General features: G+C 38.0%; 1 protein-coding gene across 7 annotated transcripts in view; it reads left to right on the forward strand.

The window, feature by feature from the left end:
- Positions 1-27,489, forward strand: part of FER (FER tyrosine kinase) — a 201,388-nt gene that overhangs the window by 56,576 nt on the left and 117,323 nt on the right. For all 7 annotated transcript variants that reach the window (XM_040540453.1, XM_040540449.1, XM_040540452.1 and 4 more), the window contains one exon: positions 1,023-1,212. In XM_040540453.1, the coding sequence (XP_040396387.1) occupies positions 1,023-1,212 (190 nt within the window). The remainder of the gene's footprint in view (positions 1-1,022; positions 1,213-27,489) is intronic.

The raw sequence follows: 27,489 nt of genomic DNA on the forward strand, positions 1-27,489 counted from the left end.
TAATCTATCCAAATGTATCACAGGACCAATGATTGAGTTTGGAAGGGACCTGTAGAGGTCTAACCTCCAGAGGTTAACCAAAATGTAAACTTACACAAACAAAAAGGAAAGTTTATGGTAGTTGAGGGTGGCTGTTGCTCTGCATTAGGAATAGGGTTGGAGGTAACAAGGGTAATTTGAAAATGCTCCTGTGATTTCTGAATCTATTAACAGAAATGTACTATATAAATGTTGGTATGGGTAAGACCACAAATAGAATATGGGATCCAATTTCAGTAGATGTTGCAAAACAGAGGGACATTCAGAGCAGAGTGAAAAATCATGTCAAAAATGAAAAAAAAAAAAAAAAAAAAAGGTGGGGGGGGGCGCAGGTTTAGCTGCTTGTGGAGCTCAATATATTTAGCTTAAGAATGTTAAAGAGCTACGTGTGTATAGTCCAAAATATATACTTAAGCAGTAGAGGACCTTTCAGTCCAGAAGATAGAGACAACAGATATCTCTAACCTTAGGCTGGGCCAATTTATTAACCTCATCTTACATTCAGTATATTGAAAATGATTATCGCAACAACTGTGTGGATTGCAGTGGGTTTCTCATCACTGGAAATCATAATCTAAAAGTCCGTTTCTTCTCTAAAGGATGGGGAACCCTAGTGGTTATAAATTCGGTCAAAAGTGGATGAAAGTAGTAGTATCTGCATTTATTGTTTTTGTTACAGATTGAAATAAGAAAACTAATGGCAAAGTAAAAAAATATTGCTTTTTTGTCTTGTAGCTTTGAGAATTTTCTAATATTGGCTTCATGCGCTTATGTCTTCGAACAAATAACTTTGCTGAAGAATTTTCACACTCTTATAAAAGTTTAGTAAAATTTTCTTCATCGAGTGAATAGATAGTGATTGAGAAAAAAAAACTACACCAAAAAACAGGTTCCAGTATTGAAAATGCTTTCTGTCTGTAGTTTTTGTAAAGCAAAGTATCCATTTTAAGTCATGTGCATTTTAAAATTATTTTTCTTTGCAGTATTGTTCTTTTGTTGAGCCAAAAGCAAGCACTGGAAGAACTTAAGCAAACAGTTCAGCAATTAAGATGCTCTGAGGCAAAATTTGCAGCCCAGAAAGAACTACTGGAACAAAAGGTTCAAGAGAATGATGGGAAAGAACCACCACCTGTAGTGAATTATGAAGAAGATGCCAGATCAGTCACTTCTATGGTAAGTTTTACTGAATTGTGCAATTGTGCTATTGTACTTTGTTCCTGAGATGAGAGGCTCAAGACATACATTCACATGGATGACTGAAGTGAATAAACTTCACTTTGCATTTGTGGAGACTTAGTTGTTTAGAAAAACAGTTCAGTTGTGTGATTTATTTTTTTAAAATTTAATAAATTCTGATACTTTATGCATGTCCATAGACTTCATTTGGCCTTCCGTACCCTTTGTGCTAAGGTTCTCATTAGATTGCTGTATAATTAAAAGTGTAAATCCTTAAATAGATTTAATGAACATGACTGAGTAGCTATTGGTTATTTTGTCAGCTGTGTTGAAGAAATACATTCACAATTGTAGATAGACAACTAACAGTAAAAGCTGTTGGAATCAGTGCATACATTGTGTAACTGAGAAATTAATATTACATACTCTAATAATTCTTTTCAACTCACATTTGTTTCTTTGCAACTTCTTTTTAAATGTTTACATGCTCTTGATAATCAAAGTAAATTTACTGTTCTACTTGATGAGACACTATGTTATTTTTAAAAGTACTTCACTTTGCTAATATTTTGTGACTTCCTTTTCTCAGTTTTATGCAGCTATATGGAGAGACAGTAGGCCACATCAACAAACAAACAAAAACAACCAATACCTGTTTACTAAAGGGACAGACAGTAGTGTTTGCTTTTACGGATTAGGTTTGACGTATTTGAGGTGTATGTGACTTGTTTTCTTTAGAGGTTTAGCCAGCCATTTGTTTTGGTCTGCAGAGCAGCAGCTCAGTGGAGTGATGATAAAATGGCTGTCTTTGAGAGGAAAGCTTTTGTTTTCTATCTATTTGAGGAACCAAGTTCTCTTTTCTGCATTCCTACAGTTATACTTAACTGTCAGTATTTTCTTGCCACTAAATTTGTTTAATATTTACAAGACACTGTCCATTTTCATTGCTACAAAACATTATTTCATTAAGTTTGAATGCTTACCATGATCTAGGAGGAGATGATAATACACAAAATGATGAGGAAAGAAAATAGGATGGATCAGGAAAATGATTGTGAAAGAACATGAGGCTTAGGGTTTTTTGGAGGTAAGTGATCTTGTTAGCTTCTTTTAATAACCTGTAGTAGTGCTACTGAATATTGTCTGAGCAGTCTGAATGATAGAATGGTATTTTTCCACCCCACTTCAAGGATACTAAAGTCTTTCTTCTGGTGTCCAAACTTCTGTTTCAGTGTGTAGGAGAAAATACTTGCATATATATGTACACTATACAGAATTTTGACCTCAGGATTTTTTTTTGAGTGAAAGTTACCTATGATAAGTTGTCTTTTGGCTGAAAGAGATGTATACTGAGATTTTTAGAATTACAAGAGAAATACCTTCTTGCATATGTTGAATGCGCCAAGAATAACAATTTTTTTGCTAATTTGACTTCAGAGGATTTAGTCCTATGATTTGTATATATCATGAAAATGGATATGGTTTAAGTGCTGGGTGTTTTCCCATGAATAAGTTATTCAAGACAGGCAAATATCACTTAAGTTTTGTTTAACTATTAAGTTGATAACCTGTGCTAATAAAATGACTAAATACTGGTAGGTAGAACTGCAATTTAACTTAATAAAACTTTGTTCCATTTCTTTCAATGTTTTTTCAAAAAAATTAAAGGCATATTTGAGAGGGAAGACTTGACCTCTCAGTCAGAAAAGTAGTAGGCAGATTAGCTGTGTATTTAAATAAGCATCCTGTCAATTTGCATAATAGGATTTTTTTCTTTTTCAGTATGACTCCTTAAAATTATGTAGGTGATAAATGATCAGAAATGGAACACTCTTGCTGCTGATGCTCATCCTGGCATTATTCAGGAGGATCATTGTTTCCTCAGCTATAAATGTATTTAGGTTTCTCCTTTTTATCTAAAGCCATATAACCTAAATGTAGTCTGATACTACATTTGATTGTAGTTACTCCCCTTGGAAAATTAATTGTAAATGCATATTTTAAAAATTGTGGTCTTAATAATGACAAATGTTGTATTGACTTATATTGCGAGCACGCATATGAAGTATATTTTGATATATTCACTCACAACTGGATTTTTTTTGGTGATTTTAAATTAAAAAGTTGAAGTCCTGTTTATATGAAGTATTTATATTGTATCATATAAATACAGCCAATTTCATGGAGCAATAGTTTGCAAATTGATTTGTTTCCCATCTCTTACAGTAGGTTATGGTGCTGTAGGACACTAAAAAGTAATGCAGTTGTGAAACACTGATAGGATTTTATAGACAAGCTTATTTTACCTGTGTGCCATCTTATAGCTTCTTATGTTTCCTTGTTCTTTTTTGTGTCCAAACTGTAGGAAAGTTCATATTTTTTAGTCTTCAGTATGGTTTGGCTTTGTGAATATAGCTTAAGTTTTGCAGACTGTTAGCTCTGTAGTGTTGTTCATGTACACATTTTAAGAAAATAGAAAATTGCTGGATGATTGTTTTGTTCAGTCATGATAGCATAGCAAAGAATAAGAAAAAATCCTGAGTGGTTGTATTCAACAATCCTGGGATCCTATATGAAATAAAAAACACACCACACTGTATCTTTTTTCTAACATTTATAGCGTTGTAATGGGATAACCATGCTTTTGCATGGTTAGAGATATTTAAGCCCCTTAGAATAGCTGCAGTTGCAATATTGTGCCCAATGTAATCAGGAGAATTATAGTTAACTTGTTCTTCTATACTTATATGAAAGTAAGGAGATAGACACTGTGGAGTGGTTGACTATTCTTGGTAAAAAGTTATATTTTTGTCAAAATAATGTAGTATCCAAATTATTATATATTATGACATTTTACAGAAACTAACTGGAAGCTTGAGCTAGCTTTTCAGTGTTTAGTTAATGAATGCTTGCTTTGTCATTTCTCTTAAGATACATATGTTTTTCTTGCTATTAATTGGATCAACAGAGTGTGGTAATAGTCCACCACAATTAAAACAAAGAAAACAACAAGAAAACCCCATTGCATCTAATCATCTGATTAGAAATAAAAACACCAAGAATATTTGGAACATTGCAGTGCCAGTGTAAAATTTGCTGAAGTAATTAAGTATAACAATGGTGGTTTGCATTTCAGAGTAAGACTTTACAATTAGAAGATCAGTGTTGACTTGAGTATTGTTACAGAACAAGAAATCTTCAGGGAGAACAAAAGCCTTGCAGTAGGCTTAATACCAAATAATAATACAAAATAATAATTTTGTTTAGCATGAATACACTGAAGTCTGTGTGCCATTTTAATATGTCTTTTCCTGTTTTCCTAAATGACAGAAACAAATATTTTAAAGGTGCAAACCCAGTATCTTTAGAAATATGTATTTACTTTTTCTGATAACTATTTAGTGTTTTTTTTTTTTTTTAAATAGAATGCAGCACTTTAGGGCATGTGGGAGTTAAATTGGCACTACTTCAGGTCCTGTTTAGAAACCATATTATTATTTCAGTATTGGCGTGATTCATATAGGCTTATTTTGCATACCTTAGCATTATACTGAACGACTGATAAAACTGAAGCTTGATATGCAAGCTCTGTAGTGCTGGAAAGACTTGTCAGCAGGTGGAGCTCAGTGCCAAAAGACTAGTTATGACTGAATAATCTACATTTCTCATCATAATGTGTGTTTAAAAGAGGTAGAGATGAGACACAGAAGTGTGGTGGGAAAAAAAAAATTGTTCTCATTTTTCTAATACCCTAAATAATCTGAAGTGGTGCTTTTTTTTTTTTTTTCGTGGTAAAATACAACAGTGGTGTAGAAAGTCCCTAATGCATGATCTTCAGTAGCATGTAAGCAAACCAAAGGACCTGCACAGCTCTGCAGCTTATGAAGCAACAGTGCAAAGTTATTGCACTTTCTCTGTGTGCTTTTTAAAGGACTTTCAGTCCAGCTTGGTTGTCAGGATGGAAGGCATTTGCAATACAGACAAGCCAGGAAAGGGACTGTGAAGTCTCTGATAACATGAACTCAGGATAGGTAAATTGGACAGAAGGAAGCTGAAGCATCATCATAGAGCCAGTAGGATGTGTTAACTACCAGTGTATCATTGCAGGAGAATGCTGTACTTAACGCTGTATGCAGTGGGATAATAGAACATAGGTATCAGCATGAGATTTTACATTTCTGAATTCCTGTTACAGGTGTTGTAGCAGAAGTATGCAAAAGGAACAAAATATAAAATTTCACGTCATTTCTGATTGTTTTTACTATCTGTTATTCCTTTCTAAAAGGCTTCAGAGATCCTAGTCTCAGTGGTTGCTTTAAAAGTAAGATATGTCAACTTCTGGTGAAAATTGTTTGTGGTAAATATTAAAAAAAAATCTTTACAGTAGTTAGGAAAGAAAAAATATTAAATGCACAAAACAGTGCTAAAGTACTTATTTTCATAATTTGCTAGTGTTAGTGCATTGTATTCCCATCTCTGCTTTCCGGATACCATGAATCAGTGTTCCTTCTGATAGTGTGATCAACAAACCAATTGTCTTAGAATTGTTTTTGGTCTTACGTTCCTCTGCAGGTTTGGATTTGAGGCACATATTTTTTAGGATTCTCATTAAAATTGTAATTTACAAATTTAATCAATTTGCAAGTTTTGAACTTTTTCAAGATGGTTACATAGATACTAAAGGGCGTTTAGAAGAGTTGACTGTGATTAAACACGCTTCATCAAATGAGTTTTATATGACGTATCATAAGGCCCTTAAATGTATCATGGAGTACCTATGCTCTAGGGAGTCTCATTTTCCCATATTGTCCAAGGCTATATAGAGTCTTAATTTTCAAACAGATGCAGGGAAACAGTTAGCTTCTGTGACAGCCCATTGCAGCAACAGCAGAAAGCTTGATGGTAGAGTTGGATTTTTTTTTTTTCTTAGTGACTCAGAAGAATTAAGGCATTTCTATGCTTTGTACTGCAACGCCAACAGCTCCCTTGTCTATCTGTCCATGTAAGTAATTCTCTGCTAATTTATATCTCATGACATTTATATAAAACTAAGATTATATGTGAGAGCGTTTATTATGAACTGGTAGGGGAGTCCTTCACAGTTACTTGATTTATGCATTTCTGTACCTTGTAGACTTCTGCGTTATTTGAAGGTTGTAAAGTTTCTTGTCAATAGAAACAGGGCCAAAGTTTATGCAGCATTGGTATCCCTATCCTTTTTCTTATTTTTGTCTCAGCAGAGGAAACACTGCCAGTGCAGTCATGTTGTAGAAATTATGCCTATTAATTTATAAGACTTGGAAATAAACAGTTGTATTTGTTGGATTCCTGGACAGATGGAGTTCAACTAAGTGATCTTTGCTTTGGGCTGCTTTCCAAAGCTTGCTGGCTGGGACTTGTGTTTTTGGTTCACAGACAGAACTTAACATGGAGCAAAGATGCGCCAAATGTCAGATGCTCATAGGAAGTGTGAAGAATGAACTCTGTTATTCTTGCTGTAAGAGTATGTTCTAGCATCTGTTTCTCCATAAATCCTACCTGCCTGGTAGACATACGTCAGAGGAAGAACAATCCACAAAGAGATACTAACGCAAGAGACAGGTAAACTCAGCTGTGTTTTTTTCCTGAGTGGGTGTAGGAACACCCACCGGTCCAGAATTTGAGAAAAGAGCTAAAGAAGCCTTTGAGTCTCTTTGCTGTAAACATGCCTGGAAATTTTTGAACTAAAAGATTAATCTGACAGTAATGTTTTGATAGACTAGGACTGAAATTATACATTTCTTAAAGAAATTACCTGGAAAAAAAAAGGGTTGAGCAATAATCTAGTCTCTCTTGCATAAAGACGCAAAGTTAGAAGTGTGAATGAACTTTGGGAGGAATTGAGAGAGGTAACTTGTTCAGAGTAAACAAAACTCTCAGAATATTTGAAATGCAGAATTAGTGTACCCTCTCTGAATGAAGGAGAATGTATGTACTTCTCTGAAGTACATACACTTCTCTTGAACTGCCAAATATAGTTCAAGAGCTTTCAATATTCCTTAAGGAAGAAGCCTTCATCATGCTAGTGTTGCAGCAATGTATACCCCTGGGGCATTTGTTATTTCATTCAAAATCTTCCCTGGGAATTAGGAAAGCTTTACTCAGAAGTTTCACGTTGAACAGAAGTCACATACTGTTATCCAGCATATGTTTCAGTATGTGTTGGGATATTTCTGTGTGTGTGTTGGGAAGAAAATAGTAATTCTCTGCTGAAATAGTCATCATCTCCTTACATTTTTTTTCATAGTGATTTGACTGATTAACCATGGTTGTTAACTTCTCAGAGGTAACACACAGGCCTTTAGGTAACAGAAATAATGTGGTGGCATTTGCTAGGTATGTATCATCTCTTTCCTTTTTTTTCCTTTTTCTTTCCATTTTCTCCTTCCTTCTTTTTTCCGTGGCTGGTTGAAAATGCGCTCATTCTTAAAGGCAATGATAGTGCTTTTGAAAGTCTTAAAGTCTAGTATATGATATTTATTTGAATTAGAATTTATGGTTTTAATCTAGTGCTGCTGGTAGTTTGTCACATTTGAAGAGTACAATTTTATGGGTTGTTCTGCTGCTACTCCTCTTTTCTGCCATGTGGGGAAGCTCTTCCCTGCTACAAAATGAGGAATCAGAACAGTAGTCTAATCAGTTTTTCAAAGCACTACCCTTATGATACAGGCCAGATCACTTTTTGTTCTAATTTGTATTTTTCATTGTTGGTGATCTTTAATTTAATTGTGGGGTAAATGATAAAATCTGTTTTAGATGTCGCTTTTTTTTTTCTTTATGTCATCCTGCAGTAAGGTAGATGTGAAACATTTCAGGTCAGCATGGGATCCAGGTGCTTGTACAGCAACATTAATTGAGAGTTTTAGATTGCTTAAAGTTTACTGTCTGACCTCAGGCTGTGACTGAGTATGTCAGCCCCATGTAGATGTCTTGGATACTCTAAGCCATGAAGAGACTAATAAACAGAGATGAAGCCTACTTTCCTACAGGCACTTTTCAGTTCTTGAATCAAAAATGCCTTGAATGGTAGGAGAGGAAAAATACCATTTGAGATGTGATAGTCATTGTAATCCAGTCAAAAAATCCCAGGATTACTTGTCTCAGCTTCTTTTTATGAAGGTACAGAAACAGGACACAGAAAACATTTTTAATTGACTGTTGTATTTGGTAGCGTGAGAAAGGCAATGACATTTACGTCAAGATAACAGTAGATATCCAGGAGCTTAAGAAACTAAGATCAGCATGCTAAGAAGAAAAAAAAAAAAAACCACCTTGGAGTATTCAAGATGCATGGAGAAGAGTCATTTTTGAAAAATGATGGTTTGGTGCACTGTTGGAACTGTGAGTTACTTTAATATATATATATAGATACATATATATATATATATATTCCTATTCTATAAGATCGTGTGGGCCAAAAGCAGGCTTGTTTTCTAAAAGTTAATACAAAGTTTTTCTGCAAGCAAAATAATTTTTAAAATTTTCTCTTACTGTCAGCCTTTTAATTGCAGAAAACAAGGGTTCGTTGTCTGGAAACTATAAGGACAAATCTGTACAACTCTTTAAAAAAAAACACTCACAAAAACAAACAAACAAAAAACAACAAACAAGCAAACAACCCAAAGCAAAACAAAAAATCCCCATGACTTAATGATAGAGTAGCTAAGAAAGACTTGGTTGCCTTGAAGTTTTCTTTAGTTACACAGTACCTTTAAAGAAAAGGCCTTTGCTGCAAAAAAATGATATGTCCTCTTTCAGAAATCCTTATGATTGTCTCAGCCAAAGAAAAAACAGAGGACATTGTTCTTGGGAACAAGTTTTTCATCTAATAGATGATGAATTTAGATAATCCCTATACCATGTGCTTGTAACAGGCCCCATTATTCCTAATCAGGATTTACATGAGCAACTAGAGTTCTTAGTTAAATAGTTTATTTTCTAGAAACCCTTCTAGGGAGTTACTAAAAGCAGTTCGTACATGTATTTCATTTGTCTTCTTATTAACCTTTGGCAACTTTACTAAGATTCATAAACATGACATTTTGAGGGAAATGCGATTATAGATGCTTACTTTGTTAGTGTGTCAGAGTAACTTGTGATACATGGGAATCAAGTTACTGAGAGGTCATCTTCTTGGTGTTATTCATTGAAGTTTGATTTCACTTTAAAACTTCTTATATGCAATATCAAGGGATACGATGGGACACAGGTCCTAAATAGTTGTTAGGCTGCAGTGAAGGCCTGCTTCTTGAAGAGTATGGGTGATCCTGAAGATGAAAGTGACCCCAGAGGGGCAATGCCCTCAGCAATATGGCACCGTATTCCAGGGTCTGAGCACAGGGGTCAGAAGCAGATGCTTTTATGAGGGTCTGTGAGTGGCTTCAGAAACAACAGAGCAATGAACTATCCAGGAGTCCAGGGAAGACAAAAAGGAAGGGGCAGTCAGAAACAGGGCTGAAGACAGGGCTATGACATGGGTCCAAAGTCCATCCAGGGGTCAGGGCCAAACACAGGACTGGAGAAAGCTACAACATACAAATCAGAGGTCCATCCAGAGCCAGAGATGGAGCTGGAGGCAGGTAACTTGCTCAGGCCAGGGTGCAGCACCCAGGGCTGGGCTGAAATCAGGCCGGTTGGCCCGTGCACAAAGAACAAACTTGCAAATTTGAACATGCATGTAATATTTTACATGTTGTCTGTGTTAGTAGAATTAGAGAATGTTTCCTTGAAACTATGACTTTGCCTTTTTCAGTATGTGTTGCCACAGTGATTCATCAAGTGTTATATGAAAGCATAAATAGTATGTTAAGGAAAAATACAGGATGCATGTGATACAGCCTGAGAATTTAAACAACCAGGAACTATATCTGCAAAGTTTTGGTTTTGATGGGCCTCAGGATTACTTGTTTAATTTCTAAATCTTGGACTGAGGTACTACAAGAAAATAAAATTGCTCAGTGTTTGGGTTTATATGTAACATGAACTTTTGTAATTCCCCCTTTAAATCAAATTTACCTAATTTTGCCAAAACTTTGCAAAAATGCAGACTTTCACAGTGGCTAATGTGACTGCAATTATCTTACTCTGGAAACCTGTATTTAGCATTTACTTACTGACTGTGATAAAGAGGAAAACAACTGTAAGTAGGAGACAGAAATGGAAACTTGAATATGTTGGGAGGGGGACTTAAAAGAGATGCTTGACAGTCTTGACAATTTCTGTATCACGGTGACCTGGAATTTTAATCTTATCTGCTAGCAGCTTTCTTGAATAGAGAACCTGTTAATTGTTATGCTGAATTCATTCTGAGTGAGCAAAGAATGTCACAATTAAAGAGAAGCAAAGCTGATGTAAAAGGATCATGTGACTGAGCAGTCATTACACCCAGGTGTGCAATAACACTGTGCTACAACGGAACATGAATTTTGCATTTTTTTTAAGTGAGGGAAGAGTTGCTTGGAGAGTTCTTCTTAAAATAAATAAATAAAAGGTAAAAGTAACTTTTGCTTAAATATATATATATATATATATATATATATATATATACATATATATCTTTTAGGTGTACAGGCTTTTCATTAGTTTGGAACAGTAACATCTGTCCTCAAGGAAACTGGAGGTTCGGAACAGCTGGTATAAATGGAGTTTGCTTATGTTACCTAGTTTGATGTAAAAATTAGCTGTTACTGTATAATTTTGGTGTGGACGTAAAGAGGAAGCCATGGGTGGGAATCATAGGCGTTTTGTAGTAGAATCTTGTTACAGTATAATTGTACTTGTTTAATGATTGTTGTTGCAAGGTCCAGGCTATGCTAATACATGAAAAGGCACGTAGTGATAGGACAAGGGGCAATGGCTTTAAACTAAAAGAGGGAGGTTTGGATTAGATATAAGGAGGAAATTCTTCACTCAGAGTGTGGTGAGGCACTGGCAGAGGTTGCCCAGAAAAGCTGTGGATGCCCCATCCCTGGAGGTGTTCAAGGCCAGGCTGGATGGGGCTGTGAGCAGCCTGGTCTAGTGGGAGGTGTCCCTGCCCATGTCAGGGGGGTTGGAACTGGATGGTCTTGAAGGTCCCTTCCAGCCCAAAGTATTCTCTGATTCTGTGACAACTACATATATACCATTAATGAAGAGACGTTTCATCTTCAGATAGTTTTTGCATTGGGTGATTAAGTAGATTTTTCTTAAAAATGTGGCTGTTTTCTTCTAAGGCTGTTCTTGCTGGTGAAATATCCTCTTTATGATCACCAGTATTGTTACACAAGCTCTGCTTTGAGCCAGTGTGGTTGTACCCAAATCTGTGGCCCTCTATTAGAGAGTCTTGGTGCACGTTAAACGTTTGCTGCTTTTGTGTGGTAGATCTGTTGAATCTGTGAGACTTTTGTGTGTTAATTAATTAATGCAAGTTAGCATTGTTTTTATGGATCATTGAGTCTGTAACTTGATCATTGCATTGCAATATCTCAGGGATAGTGTGATAATGAGATGTAGCTTTACAATATGTGGTGAAAACTTACGAGAAGATAAGGATTTTCAATCAAGATGACTAAAGTATCATTTTAGTTACTTCCTTCAGCATACTTATGAAGTTGACACATTGAGTCATAAAACTATAGTCATAATCTGGAGTAAGTATTGTTTCTTCTTTGGGGGGTGGGGTGGGGATGAAGGAGAAGCAAAAGAAGCCTCTTCTGTCACAAAGACCTGCTTTTGATTTGACATGCAGTTTGAGGGTGCTGTATAGGAACCACTGATGAATTTTCAGAATGGATCCCTTGGTTGGATATTCACCTTCTAGTGAAAAATGAGTAAGGCAAGTGAAAGATTTCTTTTCTTGAACACTGAGCATAATGACCCAAAGCCTTTTTGGAATTCTACAGGATAAGTGTTACCTAATCGGGCTCCTTGTGCTAGGTGCAGTATGTGCACTTTAGATAGGATTGAAAGCTGTTTCTGGTACCATAACTGAGACTTACAGACTGAATCTTTCCTCTTTGATGTCTGTATTTTCAGAACAGTCTCCTTTGTGTTTGTGATTTATACAGCTGTGATATTAGATATGACATGAGTACAACCAAGTGTAGGCTATATGTGGAGCAGAATTTGAACATTGTCTATTTATGGGGCTTGCGTTTTTGTTCATCTGTTGTTTAAATAGGCAAATGTTTGCAGAAATGTTTATGTAATGTGTAGAAACTTCTGACACTATGTTGGTTTGCTTCTTCCTTCATTTGAAAAAAATACTGGCTATTTGTGCATTATATGCATCTGTTTTGAACAAATTACTGGTAGTTATGCCAGTATGTATTATTTATAGACAAAAAAGCTTAATTTTAAATTGGTGTCCTACAAACATTTCTCATTTAAGCCTACCTCAAATGCTCTGCAGAAGTTGTCTGTTGCAGCTGTCATGAAGTTGTTGCACCATTTTATCTCTCAATATGCAGGTTAATATTATTAATGAAGTGGTGCAGGGATCCATGAAAAACAAAAACAAACATCAAATTCTGGCTGTGCTAGCTGTCAAATAGAAATACCTGATAAAATTCTAATCTAGGCATGCTACAAAATTTTCCTGTTTGTGAAAGTGTCAGTTTTTTTCTTTTATACAGCTAATGTAAATGATGATGCTGAGCCTGTTGTGTCCTGTTTCTCTGAAGTTGTTCAGGGCTAGTTCCATGAAGCTCCATTTTACTGTAATAAAACGGATGTATTCTCTCACAATGTGATGTTCAAAACAGAATAGAATTGCCAGTTCATATTTAATAACACTATTTATTGGAGGAAGAAAAATGTTTTAAAATCTTGCCAGATCACATAACTTATATAATACTATTTCAAGTCTCTTGGCATAGCATTTGTCAGGGTGGCTTTTTTTAGAGTCAGTCATGCCAGCCATGAGAGAGATGTTCATTGGTAGGTGCCAGTTTCTAGGTGGTGGTGTGGAGAGTGTGGAATCCAGTAAATGTTTCCTTAAACCAGTCAGAACAGTATGTTAATAAACTTCCAGACAGCACAACTCTTGTGAGCTCACATAGTGGGTGACAGGAGACTGGATTCTTCGTGGGCCTCCAGGAACTTCCTTTGAGTCCAGGGGAAAACTTGGGTCCTCCTGCCAGCGCTCCCCACCTGCCCCTGACGGAGTCCTGTCTTCTGTGGGTTGGCATTGACTTGTGCTGAAGTTGGGTCACAAGTCCCCACCTAGGGTCTGGGAGTCATGCAGTGATTAAGTGTTGGGTTTTTGCTGTCCTGCGAACCCTGTAAGGACATGCAGTTATCTGTGAATTCCAAGGTCTTGTTCTCTGTTCCTTAGGTGTTGACTCCTGGTTGCTGTTCGCTAACAGCTGTTGGTACTTCAGGGTATAGCTGCCTCTAATCCTTTTCCAGAGACCAGACTTCCCTGGGTTTAAATGCCTAAAATCTGGGTTTGACCGCTAGATTTGTCAGACATGTTTCTTTAGCAGATGTTACAGCGTGTATTTGAGACTATAAACCAACCAATTTCAAACTGGCTTTTTGAATATAAAATAATGAGTTGTGGAAAGACTAGTCGCTCCTTCTGTTACTGTGTAATATATTCTAATTAAAGGGATAGACCTGTATACTAAGCACAGTCACTAACAAAACTCTGTATTCGATTGATGCAATGTTTGTAAATGCTGTATCTGGATATCTTTTGGGCTGCATAACCCTGTGTTGGTACAATAGTCTGCCTTGGTGGCTGACCAAGGCACCACAGACGGCTTGTTTGCCTGGCTTGTTTTCACTTTATGCTGTTGACAGCATCCAGATAGTTGCTTCAGTTGTCAGTCTGTCTCTTCACTTTTAAATAGGAAATACAAAACTCTAAAAATATACAGTCCTTCTTACAAAATCTCATTTTGAAGGGAACCTTTGAATTGAGGACAGGTGAAACTTTGTTTTTCATTTCTCAAACTGTTCCATTCATTTCCCCCTTTACTTTTTCTCGGTCTTCCCTGTATGTTTGTGGAACATCTTAAGACTAATGTCCATGGCAGCAATAATTACCTACTGGTGGCTGTGTGATGTAATTTTTCTCTTTGCCTTCTAATCCCCACCCTCCAAATTACCTGATTCTCTGCATGAGATCACACTCTGTCAGGATACAGATGCTATTGTCATCAGAGACACTGAAGGAGCTTTGCCTGTGCATGTCAGGAAAAAAGGATTGAAACAGTTAATGTTGTGCCTTGTTGAAGTGTGACTTGGCTTCCTATCTTAATTTCTGGAGGTTTAACACAACCATAACTTTTTTTAAACTTTTTTTCCTATTTGTGAAAAAAGGAGAACTGCTTTTGTTTCTCAGTCTGCAGGGTATGTATGTATGCATAGATAAACAAGCCTACTACTGTTATTTTAAGCTTGTGGTTAGTGAAGATCATTTCAAGCTCCAGGTGGCATTTTTTGGCATGTACGCTGCTCTCCAGAGATTTGACAATGTGCCTATGACAGCTGTGAATGATCTGCACCATTTCCTTACTTCAGCTACTAACCATGGCAGAGACTGTTAGGAATTACAGTTCAGCATTCCTGGTGCTCAAACGAAAATGCCAGGAAGTTGTGCTTATACCTGCTTAATGTGCTGAGTTCATTGTTTGGTGCACTGTGTGTGTAGTTTGGTCCTTCAGCCACCTACATTGCGAAATTGTTTGTGCTGAATAGAGCCTAGAGGTTCTGTGGCTTCGTGTTATTAGCTCATATAGCTGTCTTTCATCATTTTTTTCTGACTGTTTAATTTTGATGGCTGTCTTGAACATATGTCGGCAGGAGATGACTTCATCTGTGTTTATTACTTCAGTGTTTGTAATGAAGTTCTAATGAAGTCCTTAAGTAAATTTGTTAGGTTGAGTTATATGTCAACTGTTTTTAAAAGTTTAGCTATCTACTGGCCAACTAAAATTTTAGAATTCAGTTGAGGAAGTGCTAATTGACTTAACTGTGGAATATTGTGATTTGCTGTTAAGAGTCAAAACCACAGTCTGTCTGTTTGCTTTTTGTGGAGAATTTAGTGTATGAAAACTTTTCTACAGTGATGTCCATCTTTGGCAGAGGAAAATCGATCAGTTGATGTTTTATCAGAATTTAGTCAAATAGAATCATTTAAGACCCTTCAGATTATCAAGTCCAATCAACACTAGCACATCCACCACTAAGACAGATTCCTAAGCACAACATCCACGCATCTCTTAGATACCTCCAAGGATGGTGACTCCACCACCACCCTGGGTGACCTGTTCCAATGCCTAACCACCGTCTCCATGAAGAAACTCTTCGTGATATCTAATCTAAACCTACCCTGGTGCAACTTGAGGCCATATCCTCATGTCCCATCACTTGTCACTTGAGAAAAGAGACCAACATCCTACTTGCTGCAACCTCCTTTTAGATAGTTGTAGAGAACAATGAGGTCTCCCTTCACCCTCTTTTTCTCAAGACTAAACAGCCCCAGTTCCCTCAGCTATTCCTCATAAGTCTTGTTTTCTAGTCCCTTCAGCAGCTTTGTTTTTTTTTTTTTGTCTGCATACACTTGAGCAGCTCAATGCACTTACTACTTGTAGAGAGGGGCCCAAAATTGAACACAGCACTCGAGGTGCAGTCTCAGCAGCGCTATGTACAAGGGGACAAACCCTTCCCTAGTCCCACTGGCCACACAATTTGTGATGTAGGCCAGGATGCCATTGGCCTTCTTGGCCACCTGGACACACTCCTGGCTTGTGTTCAGCCGGGTGTTGGCCAGCACCCCCAGGTCCTTTTCTGCTGAGCTACTTTCCAGATGCTCTTGTCTGAGCCTGTACTGTTGCATGGGTTTTGTTATGCCCCACGTGTGGCATCTGGCATTTGGCCGTGCTCAGCCCATCAGTCCAGCCTATCCAGACCCCTCTGCAAAGGGGGTCCCTTCCTACCCTCAAGGAGATCAACACCCCTGCCCAACTTGGTGTCATTGTCAAGCTTACTGATAGTGCACTTGATACTCTTATAAAGATTGTTGATAAAAATGTTGAAACTAGCCCTGATGCGAGTCCTGGGGAATGCCACTTGTGACTGGGTGCCAACTGGGTTTAACTCCATTCACAGTGACCCTTTGGGCCTGGCCATCCAGCCCATTTACCCAGTGGGCAGTACATCTGTCCAAGCCATGAGCAGCTGGTTTCTCCAGGAATAGGTTGTGGGAAATGGTATCAAATGACTTGCTAAAGTCCAAGGAAACAACATCCACAGCCTTTCCCTCATCCATTAAGTGCATCATCTTGTCATAGATGGAGATCAGGTTAGTCAGGCAGGGCTTGCCTTTCATAAGCCCATGCTGACTGGGTCTGACCACCTGCTTATCATGTACATGCCATGTTTATTTTGGAAAACTGTAACTTGGAAAAGTTTCCAGGTATTAGTAATGCAGCGTAACATCTGTGTGTATTTAAAAGAAATCCATTTCTTCCATTATCTTATCAGGAATTTTCTTAATAGCTTAGCTTTTGGGTTTTGCTGCTTAAATTGAAAGGGAGATAGCAAGATCTCTTAGTGTGGGTGTGTTCATACACATATCTATATAATCAAATTTAAAGCATATTTCACATTGAAGACTTCATCACCTGAAGTGACAGTTACACTGTTGAGCTTGATTAGAACTCTAGGGCAGTAACATTAGTGTCACTCCCTCTGTCTGTTCTCCTGTAGAGTTTAGGTCACACGTCTGAATCTCTAAGCTGGATGTATATAGTAATAAAGTGAAAAAGAAAACTAGCCTCTTTGCATCAAAGAAACTCCTAAGGAACTCCCAGTTAACTTTAAATGGTTTGTGCATGCAGATGTACTTATAGCTGTTAAAGCATGTGGTCTTCATAGCAGTCTGACAAACTGTAATGTTCAGAGGATGGAAACATAAAATGTCCACACTGTTGGCTTGCTTTGCATGTTTATGTTCTCTTAACATTTTTTCTGTAATATACCTTGAGCTTTATGCTATTTTTAAATTTGTTTATATTCTTGAAATTTCAAGTCACATTCATGAAATCTCACAGTAGAAAGGAGGGTGTGTATGTAACGGCCAAACCATAAACTTTGGTTTCTAGGTTAAAAATTGTTTGGCTTAGAAAGATGAGAATGTTTGGAAACAGGGAGAGTATTTGAAAAACTGTAATACCTTCCAACTGTATTTGTACGCTTGTACGCTTCTACCTCACATCCATTCTTGACTGTGGTTCAGATTTTTTTGGTCACTCCTTGCCTGGAACAACAGGAGTAGTTCATTCACTGCTCTTTGGCTGGTGATTCTTGGGTTTCTCGAGCAGCAGCATAGCCAGAATGTTCAGCAATACGTTTTCCTGGCAGGTGGTGACTGTGACCAGCAGCTAGTTCATCAGCTTAGTAGTTTTGCGTGGTGAGCTGCAAGGGTATGTGAAAAGATAAAAGTTTTTCTTCCAGTGCAGGGTAACAGGGAATGTGGCCGTGGTCAGTCTATAGCACTTTGTCTCTGCCGCTCCCTCACGGTCACTCTCTGCCCCTGCTCCATGCGGGGTCCCTCCCACGGGATGCCGTCCTTCCCGAACTGAGCCTGCGGGGGCTGCCCACAGGCAGCAGCTCTTCAAGAACTGCTCCCACATGGCTCCGTACCACGGGGTCCATCCATCCCCCAGGAGCAAACTGCTCCAGCACGGGCCCCCCACGGGTGGGCGGCAGCTCCCCCCAGACCCCCTGCTCCTGCGTGGGCTCCTGTCCACGGGCTGCAGCTCCGGCCCGGGGTCTGCTCCTGCGGGGGCTCTCCATGGGCCGCAGCCTCCTCCAGGCCACATCCACCTGCTCCACCGGGGGCTCCTCCACGGGGGGGCTGCAGCGTGGAGATCTGCTCCATGTGGGACCCATGGGCTGCAGGGGGACAGCCTGCTCCACCAGGGGCCTCTCCCTGCACAGGCCACAGGGGAACTGCTGCTGCCTGCCTGGAGCACCTCCTGCCCTCCTGCTGCACTCACCTGTGGGTCTGCCTGGCTGGTTCTCATTCCTCACTCTCCCATCTCCTCACGCTCCCATCTGCTGTTGTACAGCAGATTTTTTTTTTTCATCTCTTCGATCTGGTCTCCCAAAGCAGCATCTCACACTGACTCAGCCCTGGCCAGCAGCAGGTCCCTTTTGGAGCAACTGGAGCTGGCTCTGCTCTGACATGGGGCAGCTGCTGGGCTCTGCTTACAGAGGCCACCCCTGCAGCCCCCATGCTACCAAACCCTTGCCATGTAAACCCAATACAATGAGGTAATAGAATTAGTTTTTCAAAAATATGTATCCATTCTAGATTTGGCTTTAAGAATTCATAAATCTGAATTGGTTTGTTAAATTGTCATTACCATAGAATCATAGAATGGTTTGGGTTGGAAGGGACCTTAAAGACTTTAAGATTAAAATCATTTTTAAATTAAAACCATTTTCCCTTGTCCTATCCCCGGAGCCTTCTCTTCTCCAGGCTGAACAACCCCAACTCCCTCAGCCTGTCTTCATAGGAGAGCCCCTGGATTGTCCTTGTGGCTTTCCTCTTGACTCATTCTAATAATTGCATGTCCTTCTTGTGCTGGGGACCCCAGAGCTGAATGCTGAGCTCCAGGGAGAGATTTAGTATAATCAGTTCTTTATTTTGCAGCATTATGCAATCAAGGGATGGAGATATGTTAGGAATTGGTAGTATATATATATTTTATTAAGCAACACAGGAATTGCTTAGTGAACTTTTGTGCCTCTTTACCTGCCTTGCAAAAGCTTTTGTGTGGCTACTTTTTGTTTTCCACAAAGATAGCTGCTGGACATGATTGCAGTACGTCAGCTTGGGAAAGGTGCATTAATACATCATCATCCCTAGAGCACAGTTGACATTCTTGATGATAATTAGGTGAAATCAAAATCTTTATTTTTTTTTTTAAATAAAAAGGCTGTTTTGTATATAATAATTAAAATGTGCAATGTCTCTAAAAATGTTATTGCTAGCCACCATGAAGAGGTACTCTGCTTCTGTAAAGACCTCTAATACATATTTGTGTGTTTGGAAGATTTACTAATCATTTCGAAGATGAAGGTGACATTTTGCTGACATTTCATACATAGCTTGAAAAATTGGTCCTTTGATACTCTAATTAAAACAGAAAATATAGTGCAGACTATATAATTTAACTCTACATTCTCTTCTGTTAGTCATTCAAAAGGAAATCAAGGGATCAAATCATAGGATTCATATTCCTTTTTACAACTTAATTTTTTAGGCAGATTGTTTGCTGAAACCTGAGACTTTAAGTAAAATCAGCCGAAGGTTTCAGATTTTCATCTCCAAATAGTTTGCCTGTTTCTTGTTTAATCTCCTTTTTATTGCTGTTTGTCTGGACCAAAAAAAAACAACCAACCAACCAAAAAAAAAAAAAACCAACCTCACTGACTTTCTAGACTCAGTTGCACTTTTAAGATTCTGCTAACTGTGAAGCACTTGCATTGCATGAGAGTCATGATTAATACTTTAATATTTGCATAAATGTCTCCTCTTCCCACATTTTCTCCTGCTTTCCCTGGAGTCTCTAAATGTACATGCATGTAAGCAACCACAAACGCAGAAAAGCTTATTTGGAGTTAATGCATGTATGTTTTGATAGTAAGCTGAGAAAATTTCTTGACTTGTTATGAATTGTATGAATTATTGATACATCATTTTTAATAGTAGCATTATATTGTCTAATTCCACTCCTCCAAACACTCCTACAAAAAATAGTAGCAACAGTGCTGGGTTTCACATATACCAGTAATGAACTCCTGAGTTACCATTCAAAACAAGGTCTAAGCATCCCTGAAAATATCAGGGCACTATCTACTTAGTGATCAAACCCCCCAGATATGCTGGGAAATTACCAGCAAAGGAACTGAGAATAGAAAGTAACATTGTCTCTGTGTAAACTGATGTGCATCTGCTTCCTGAATACTGTAGAACTGCAGAATAATTGAAATTTGAGGGGAACTCAGGGACGCTGTCCAGTCTAGCGCCTTGCTGTAAGTAGGGTGAGATTTGACATTGTATCAGGCTGCAAAGGGTCTTGTTGCATTTGAGTTTTTTGCAGCTCCAACAATGGAAATCTCTTTGGGAATTGTCCACATTTAATCACCTTCCTCATTGTGATCTTTTTTTTCCAGACTGTAACTCGAATTGTTGCTGATTGTTGCAGCTTGTCCTTTTGCTTTGTACCTAGAAAAGTATGCCTCTATGTAACCACCTACATTTTCAGATCCTTTAGTTACAGAGTTGGTGTAGGATGCTCAGATATGTGGAAAAGCTTCTGTAGAATTAGTGAATAAATAGATGGAGCTTTTCAGACTTGAAAAAGCTGACTGAAGGGGAATGTGATGAAGATCTGCTTGAGGGAAGGAAGGCTCTGCAGGAGGATCTGGATACGCTGGACCGATGGGCTGAGGTCAACTGTATGAAGTTCAACAAGGCCAAGTGCCGGGTCCTGCACCTGGGGCGTAACAACCCCAAGTGGGTCTACAGGCTGGGAGATGAGTGGTTGGAAAGCTGCCTGGCACAGAAGGACCTGGGAGTACTGGTTGATAGTCGGCTGAATATGAGGCAGCAGTGTGCTCAGGTGGCCAAGAAGGCCAACAGCATCCTGGCTTGTATAAGAAGCAGTGTGGCCAGCAGGTCTAGGGAGGTGATTGTCCCCCTGTACTCGGCTCTGGGAGGCCGCACCTCGAGTACTGTGTTCAGTTTTGGGCCCCTCACTACAAGAAGGACATTGAGGTGCTCAAGAGAGTCCAGAGAAGGGCAACGAGGCTGGTGTGGGGTCTGGAGAACGAGTCTTACAAGGAGCGGCTGAGGGAGCTGGGGTTGTTCAGCCTGGAGAAGAGGAGGCTCAGGGGAGACCTCATCGCTCTCTATAGGTACCTTAAAGGAGGCTGTAGAGAGGTGGGGGTTGGTCTATTCTCCCACGTGCCTGGTGACAGGACGAGGGGGAATGGGCTAAAGTTGCGCCAGGGGAGGTTTAGGTTGGATATTAGGAAGAACTTCCTTACGGAAAGGGTTGTTAGGCATTGGAATGGGCTGCCCAGGGATGTGGTTCAGTCAATATCCCTGGTGGTCTTTAAAAGACGTTTAGATGTAGCCCTTAGTGATATGGTTTAGTGGAGGTCTTGTTAGTGTTAGGACAGAGGTTGGACTAGATGATCTTGGAGGTCTCTTCCAACCTAGACGATTCTGTGATTCTGTGAAGATGTGATACATATGGAATAAATGGAGAAAGCGCATATGGAATAATGGTTGTTCACTGTCTATTCTGAAGCAGCAAGTAGGGCCACCAAATGAACACAGCAGGCAAAAGTATCAAAACCAGCAAGGAAATGTGTTTTTCAAAAATATGTAATTAAGTTGTGCTACTGTTTGTCACAGCAGGGAATGGTAATATTTTATAAAGATTCAGAAAGCAGCTTTAAAAAAATTGTGGAAGGAAAATCCTTCCATAACACTTACATGTAAAAACTTTGAATATGATACAGGCTGATCTTGCACTGTAAGTCTTCAGAGGATGAGGAAATGCTTTGAAGAATTATCACAGTCATTTTTTAACGTCAGGACGTTAGTGTGGCCTGAGATGTATCTTTGGTCTGAGAATGTAAAGCTCTTCTTAAATTTCACTCTGGCAAGCCTGTGCTTTTTAAGCCCTGTGATTCAGAAGGTGGAACATGAATTTACACCTAGTGCAGGGTTTTACAATATGTGTACATCAATTATGCATCATTTCTGCTGCTTTGGAAGGTGTTACTTGTATTTAAAACAGAAAATATTAGCTTATCCAGAAATGATTTTTGAATGTAATTGGTTTCACTGTGTACTTGAGATATTTTTAATTAGCTTTGAATGTTCTTATTTTTAACGACTTTATGTTACACCTTCATGGCTCTGCACAGTGCTGCCCTCAATTCTAGATACCTACAATAGCAGGGTAAAAAAAAATGCAAATTATTATTCTTGGGAAGGCTCTTCAAAGGTATATGATCTGCTCAACTCAAACAATCAGTTCATATTCAGCCAGCAGCTGGCTCTGTGTATGGATGCAATGCCAATAGTTTAAAATACCCGTTTTTGTTTGTTAAACATTGCATGATTCCTCTTCTGTTTTTGTACATTTGGTCTTTCTAAGATTCCCAGTTCTGTCATGGATGGGAGAGGGAGAGGGGAATGGGATGGGGTGAAGCCTTTTGAGGTGAGAGATTAGTCTTATTTCTGAAATCAAATCACGGGACAGGCTTCAGGGACTTCAGGTATGTTCTACTGTATGTTCAGGTGTTTGTTTGTTTTTACCAGACCTTTAATGGTATTACAAATGATTAGTATGTGCCAATACCTATAAAGAAGGCATTCAAGATAAAGATTTTGTGGTTAGTTTATCCAGTCATCAGGAGGCAGGCCAGAATTACTGTCATATTCTAAGTTTGTTGCATGTTTTTGAGGCCTCCTAAATAACTTTTTCTCTCCACTGCTGAAGTGACTAATGCAGAGGATCATTTTCAGAAAATGACTCTGTCTAAAGATTCTTTGAAGAACTCTTGCTTATAAATCACAAAACTCCATTCTCATGCCGGGCATCTATAGCCTTCTCAGAGCAAAAATCTTCATCGTTCTCCACGTTATCTAAATTTGGAGCCTTAAAATGAATGTTGTTCTGTCACTTTTTTCATCAGGGAAATCATATCTTTAAACCAGAAATGAAGCTAGCATTCACTTCACTCAAAGGGGAGCATCTTAATTGCTCTGCCAGATACTGTCTAGTGTGTTGCTTTTATCTGTAAGTTCATTGAACATATCATTTGCAATAACTACCAGGAATTCCTCCATTCCAGTTTTTTATCTTAGAGCTCTTGCACTGTACTGTAATATTTTTTATCAGAATCTCTGAGGACCAGTTCCCCAGCCAAACCTCAGATCCAGGAGTATCATGCTCATCCTTTAGATATCAATGATTGTGTTCTTCCAGTTGTAATCTCCTTTTCTTCTGGGAGTGTCTTTTCTTTTAGTTGTAGAGTCCTTATCATATTTCTTTTAAATTTCCTCTGAAGGTTCTCTACTTTCATTTGTAAGTCTACACTCAACTTCAGTATTCATGCTGATGGTTCATATCTGACACATTAGGCAGGTCTTTCTTTGAATTAAAATATTGTCTTATTTGTATCACCAATACCTGTGTGTCTGGCTAGGCTTTTTAGCAATATTCAATGTATGTTGCATTGTAAGTTGTCTCTCTTATTGCTAATCTTCTGCCTTTTGATCAGTAGAAATAATAGTATTTGTCTGTCCCTCTGAAGCTTTAATACTATTTTGTCTTTATCTTGTATTTCTTTAGAGCTTCTTACTTTCTAGCTTTTCAAAAAAGAGTATATATTATTTTTCTTTTATAATAACTTCTATGATACAGCCATTTCTCTGGATTTGTACAGCTAAAAAGCTCTTTTGGGCTTTAATATTATGCAGTTCAATTTAAGCAAAATCTTTTGCCCTGTTCCTTTGTCTTGCTCACAAAATGCTGCTGTGCATATGATTCTTATGGCCTTGTCATTTTGATTGTGTCACACTTCTGCTATTATTCTCTTATTTTTCTGTGCTCTAAGATAGGCAGTGTTTTTGCCCAGTGAAAGAACTTCATGCTTTGCAAAAGGGAGATTTTTCCTCATAGGATGGTAACAGTTGCTGTGCATGGCCACACAAGGTCTAGTGGAAAAACAATTAAAATGAACAGGAATTCATGTTGCACAAAGTCTCCTAAAGTGAACAAGCAACATACAGAAGCACATTTTTCTGCATATCGCATATAAAAATGCACTTGAGGAAATCCTCAAGCAAAGCAGAGAATGCTTTACTTGGGTTTTTCAGCTGCTCTGAGTCCTGCACTTCTGTGTGGGTTCTTCATTTTTTCTGTCTGCATCTTGTCAGAAAATAAAAATATGAAATAAAAGTAAGAGTGCCAAAGTGGTTGTCTTCTACTGTGACGTCTCTTTAAAAGAGCTGAGGTAATACTTCAGACCATTAGGAATGAAAAAGATAACTGCAATGACAAGGCTGGCTGAGCTATATGCAACTGGGAATAGGGTTTCAGCATTTTGTGGCAGTAGAGTTACGACACTGCTGCTTCCAAAACTGATTGCTTTTAAAATAGGACAGAGCACTCTGATCTGATGGTTACAAGTAGTTGCTGTCAATAGCATTCTCAATAAATTAGTAATTTATCTTAGTAAATCCTTCCTCTGTCATCTGGATATAAAAAGCAGTAATGCCTTGCATTATTTGCCAAAGAGTATAATGACAAGAAGTTACTTATTGTTTATATTCCATATAGTTCACCAGACTTGTATCATTCTAGGGTAAGTAGTAGGAATTTCAATGTATACCTGTCCAGTGAGTACAAGATTTATGACATGCTCTAAGTGACAGTCCCAAGTCTGGTAGTGACTCATGCTAATTCATTCTGGAAGGTTATTAGAAATATGGCTATTCCTAAAAGGCAGATGCATTTTTCATAATTCCTTTCGCGATATGCTCTTGTGCCACAGGTACATTTAAACACAGCCAAAGAAATCTGTTAAAAATGTTCTGTAATGACAGTATTTATTTTCGTAGTTACCTGACTTTTTCATGGTAAGCTATAATTTATTCTGCAGTAATTCAGGCTTTGCATAAAATATTATGGCCCAGGGATTAGTTTTCTATTTAATGGAATTGGTCTGGTGCAAAAATAAAGGAAGTGACAAATCATGCTACCATTTTCCTATTATCTCAGAGAGTAATTCATTCAAGCTAAAATGAAACTGAATCAGTTAATACATTATATTAGCTGTACTGTGTATACTAGCAAGTGTAATACTCCATAGTGCTTTTTACAGCATTTCTGGTTCCAAATTCTAATTGTTCCTAATTCTAATTGGTTCCTAATTTCTTCCCACTGTCCTTTTCATGTTTGTTCATCAAATAGCAGTAATGTGTGTTGTAACTGTATATGAAGCATATGTGCTGACTACATAGTCGTCATGGTTGTTTTGGTTTGTTGGCTGTCTGGCATTCATTGGAATGTATTGTGTGGAAATAAAATGAACTTTTCTTTCTGGGGACACAGAGAATCCCTGCTCTCTGTTGGCTTCCCTCAGAAATTTTAAATAACCTAATGTCCTGAAATAATCCTTTTGTTTGCAAAATCCTTTACTGAATTCTGAGGGCCTTGGCCAAGAGATTCAAAATTTATTGTGGATAGGGTGAAGATAACCAAGGGAAGATAAGCTTTCATGAGAATTAACTTCTTGTTTGGAAAGCAGACTTTAACACCCTGTCTCAACCAGTAAGGCAGTATACAGTAAAAAATAAAATAAAATAAAGGGGTTGATTTGGTAACACTGGTGAATATACTGTTCTCAGTGAAAACTGATTTCCTGCAAGATCTAATGGGTCCTTCTAAGCTGCTCTGCAGCTGGGCAATGACAAAGAGAGAGAGAGCTGTTGCTGTTCTACAGTTCTATTCAGGTTGCCCTAAAAATACTTAAAAGGATTAAATAAACTCAGTAGAGGATATAGTTGTGTTTGCCATGTGTTTGATAATGTGTGCTGTGCTAACAAATTAAATCTTCATTCCTTTAAGATACAGAATAGTTTCAGTATTTCAGAGGGAATGTGCTATGAAAGTATTAAAAACTGTTTATAATATTGCAGTTTGAACAGAGGCAGATTTTATGCCTTCAGTCTGTGTTTTTAGTGCTCATTCTATTTGATGTGACTATTATGCTCTATGTATCATTTGGGTGATGCTTATCAAAGTACTCTAGTGGGGCCCAGTCCATGAATCTTATGAGTACTTTTAATCAGATAAAAAAAAAAATTGTTAAAAAACCCTTTTTGGTAAGGAGAAAGTGTTGAATATAGACCCTTACTTGTAGTTTGATGTCAATAGGTAAGGATGCTATGTGTGTAAATCAGAGTGAAAACTTAGGAGTTTGTTTAGGGGCAATGTAATGGAATTCATCCATATTTGGTAACTTATATGTTCCTGTCATCTAAGAATTAGAGAGATAATTACAATTCAATCTGATGGCTCACTTCTGAAGAAATGTGTGAAATGAGTTGATCGTTCCATACCTGGCAAGCATGCAAATAAAATTAGACCCTGTGTCCCCCTGTTGTTAATAAGATTTTTCTTTATGTAGCCAGTTTAATTCCTGTAATTATATTGTTTTTAATTCCTGTATTTATATTTTTATATTATATATAAAATACAATATATATTGTATTTATATTTTATATATTTTAATTCCTGTATTTATATAGTTTTTATTAATTTATTTTATTACGCCCTATATCCTGTAAACTAAATTGCACTTGATAGTCATTTTCAAACAATTTTTTATACAGACTTAACAGATTCTGTTGCTTATTCAGAACTCCTGGAATAAAATGAAACTGTATTTATTACATTAACAGATTTTCAGTTTCTTCAGTCAAGGGTGTTTGTTCAAAACTTTGAACCCATCTTTCTTTGTAATATTACCAAACAGATGTAGTCTTTCCCCACTGTCAGTTTCTCATAGTTTAGTTAACGTATAGCTAATTAGAATGAGGCTGTTAATGTGCAGTCTCTGTGCTTAAAGTTTAATGAATTTGCATATGTTCATTAAAGAATCTTGACTGTTTCTGAGGATGAAATTATAAGAAATAAACCTAATTTGTCAATGTAAAAAAAATTTTTTTAGACAGATTCTTTGATATTTAGATCTGATGATAAAAGAGATGGAGAAATGTACAGTATTCAGAATAAGTCATGTTACAAGGACATTTGTGTTGACTTGTACTGAATTGGAGATGGTTGCAGGCTGATTCAGTCTTCTAATTGTAGTGAATGAATCTGTTCTAACAGAATTCGAAGACACTGGGTTCTAGACAATGGTGGCTGTACCTATGATTTACAGCAGTGCTAGAAAACAAATGGATCCTATAACTTGCACTGATTGGTATTAATATTTACAATTAGTGTACTAATCATAGAATCATAGGATGTCTTGGGTTGGTTTGGACCTTAAAAATCGCCTAGTCCCAATCGCCCTGCCATAGGCAGGGACACCTTCCACTAGACCAGGTTGCCCAAAGCCCCATCCTGGCTGGCCTTGTACACTTCCAGGGATGGGGCATCCACAGCTTCTCTGGGCAACCCATTCCAGTGCCTCACTACC

The sequence above is a fragment of the Cygnus olor genome, chromosome Z (genome assembly GCF_009769625.2).
Source record: "Cygnus olor isolate bCygOlo1 chromosome Z, bCygOlo1.pri.v2, whole genome shotgun sequence".
NCBI classification, from domain to species: Eukaryota; Metazoa; Chordata; class Aves; order Anseriformes; family Anatidae; genus Cygnus; species Cygnus olor.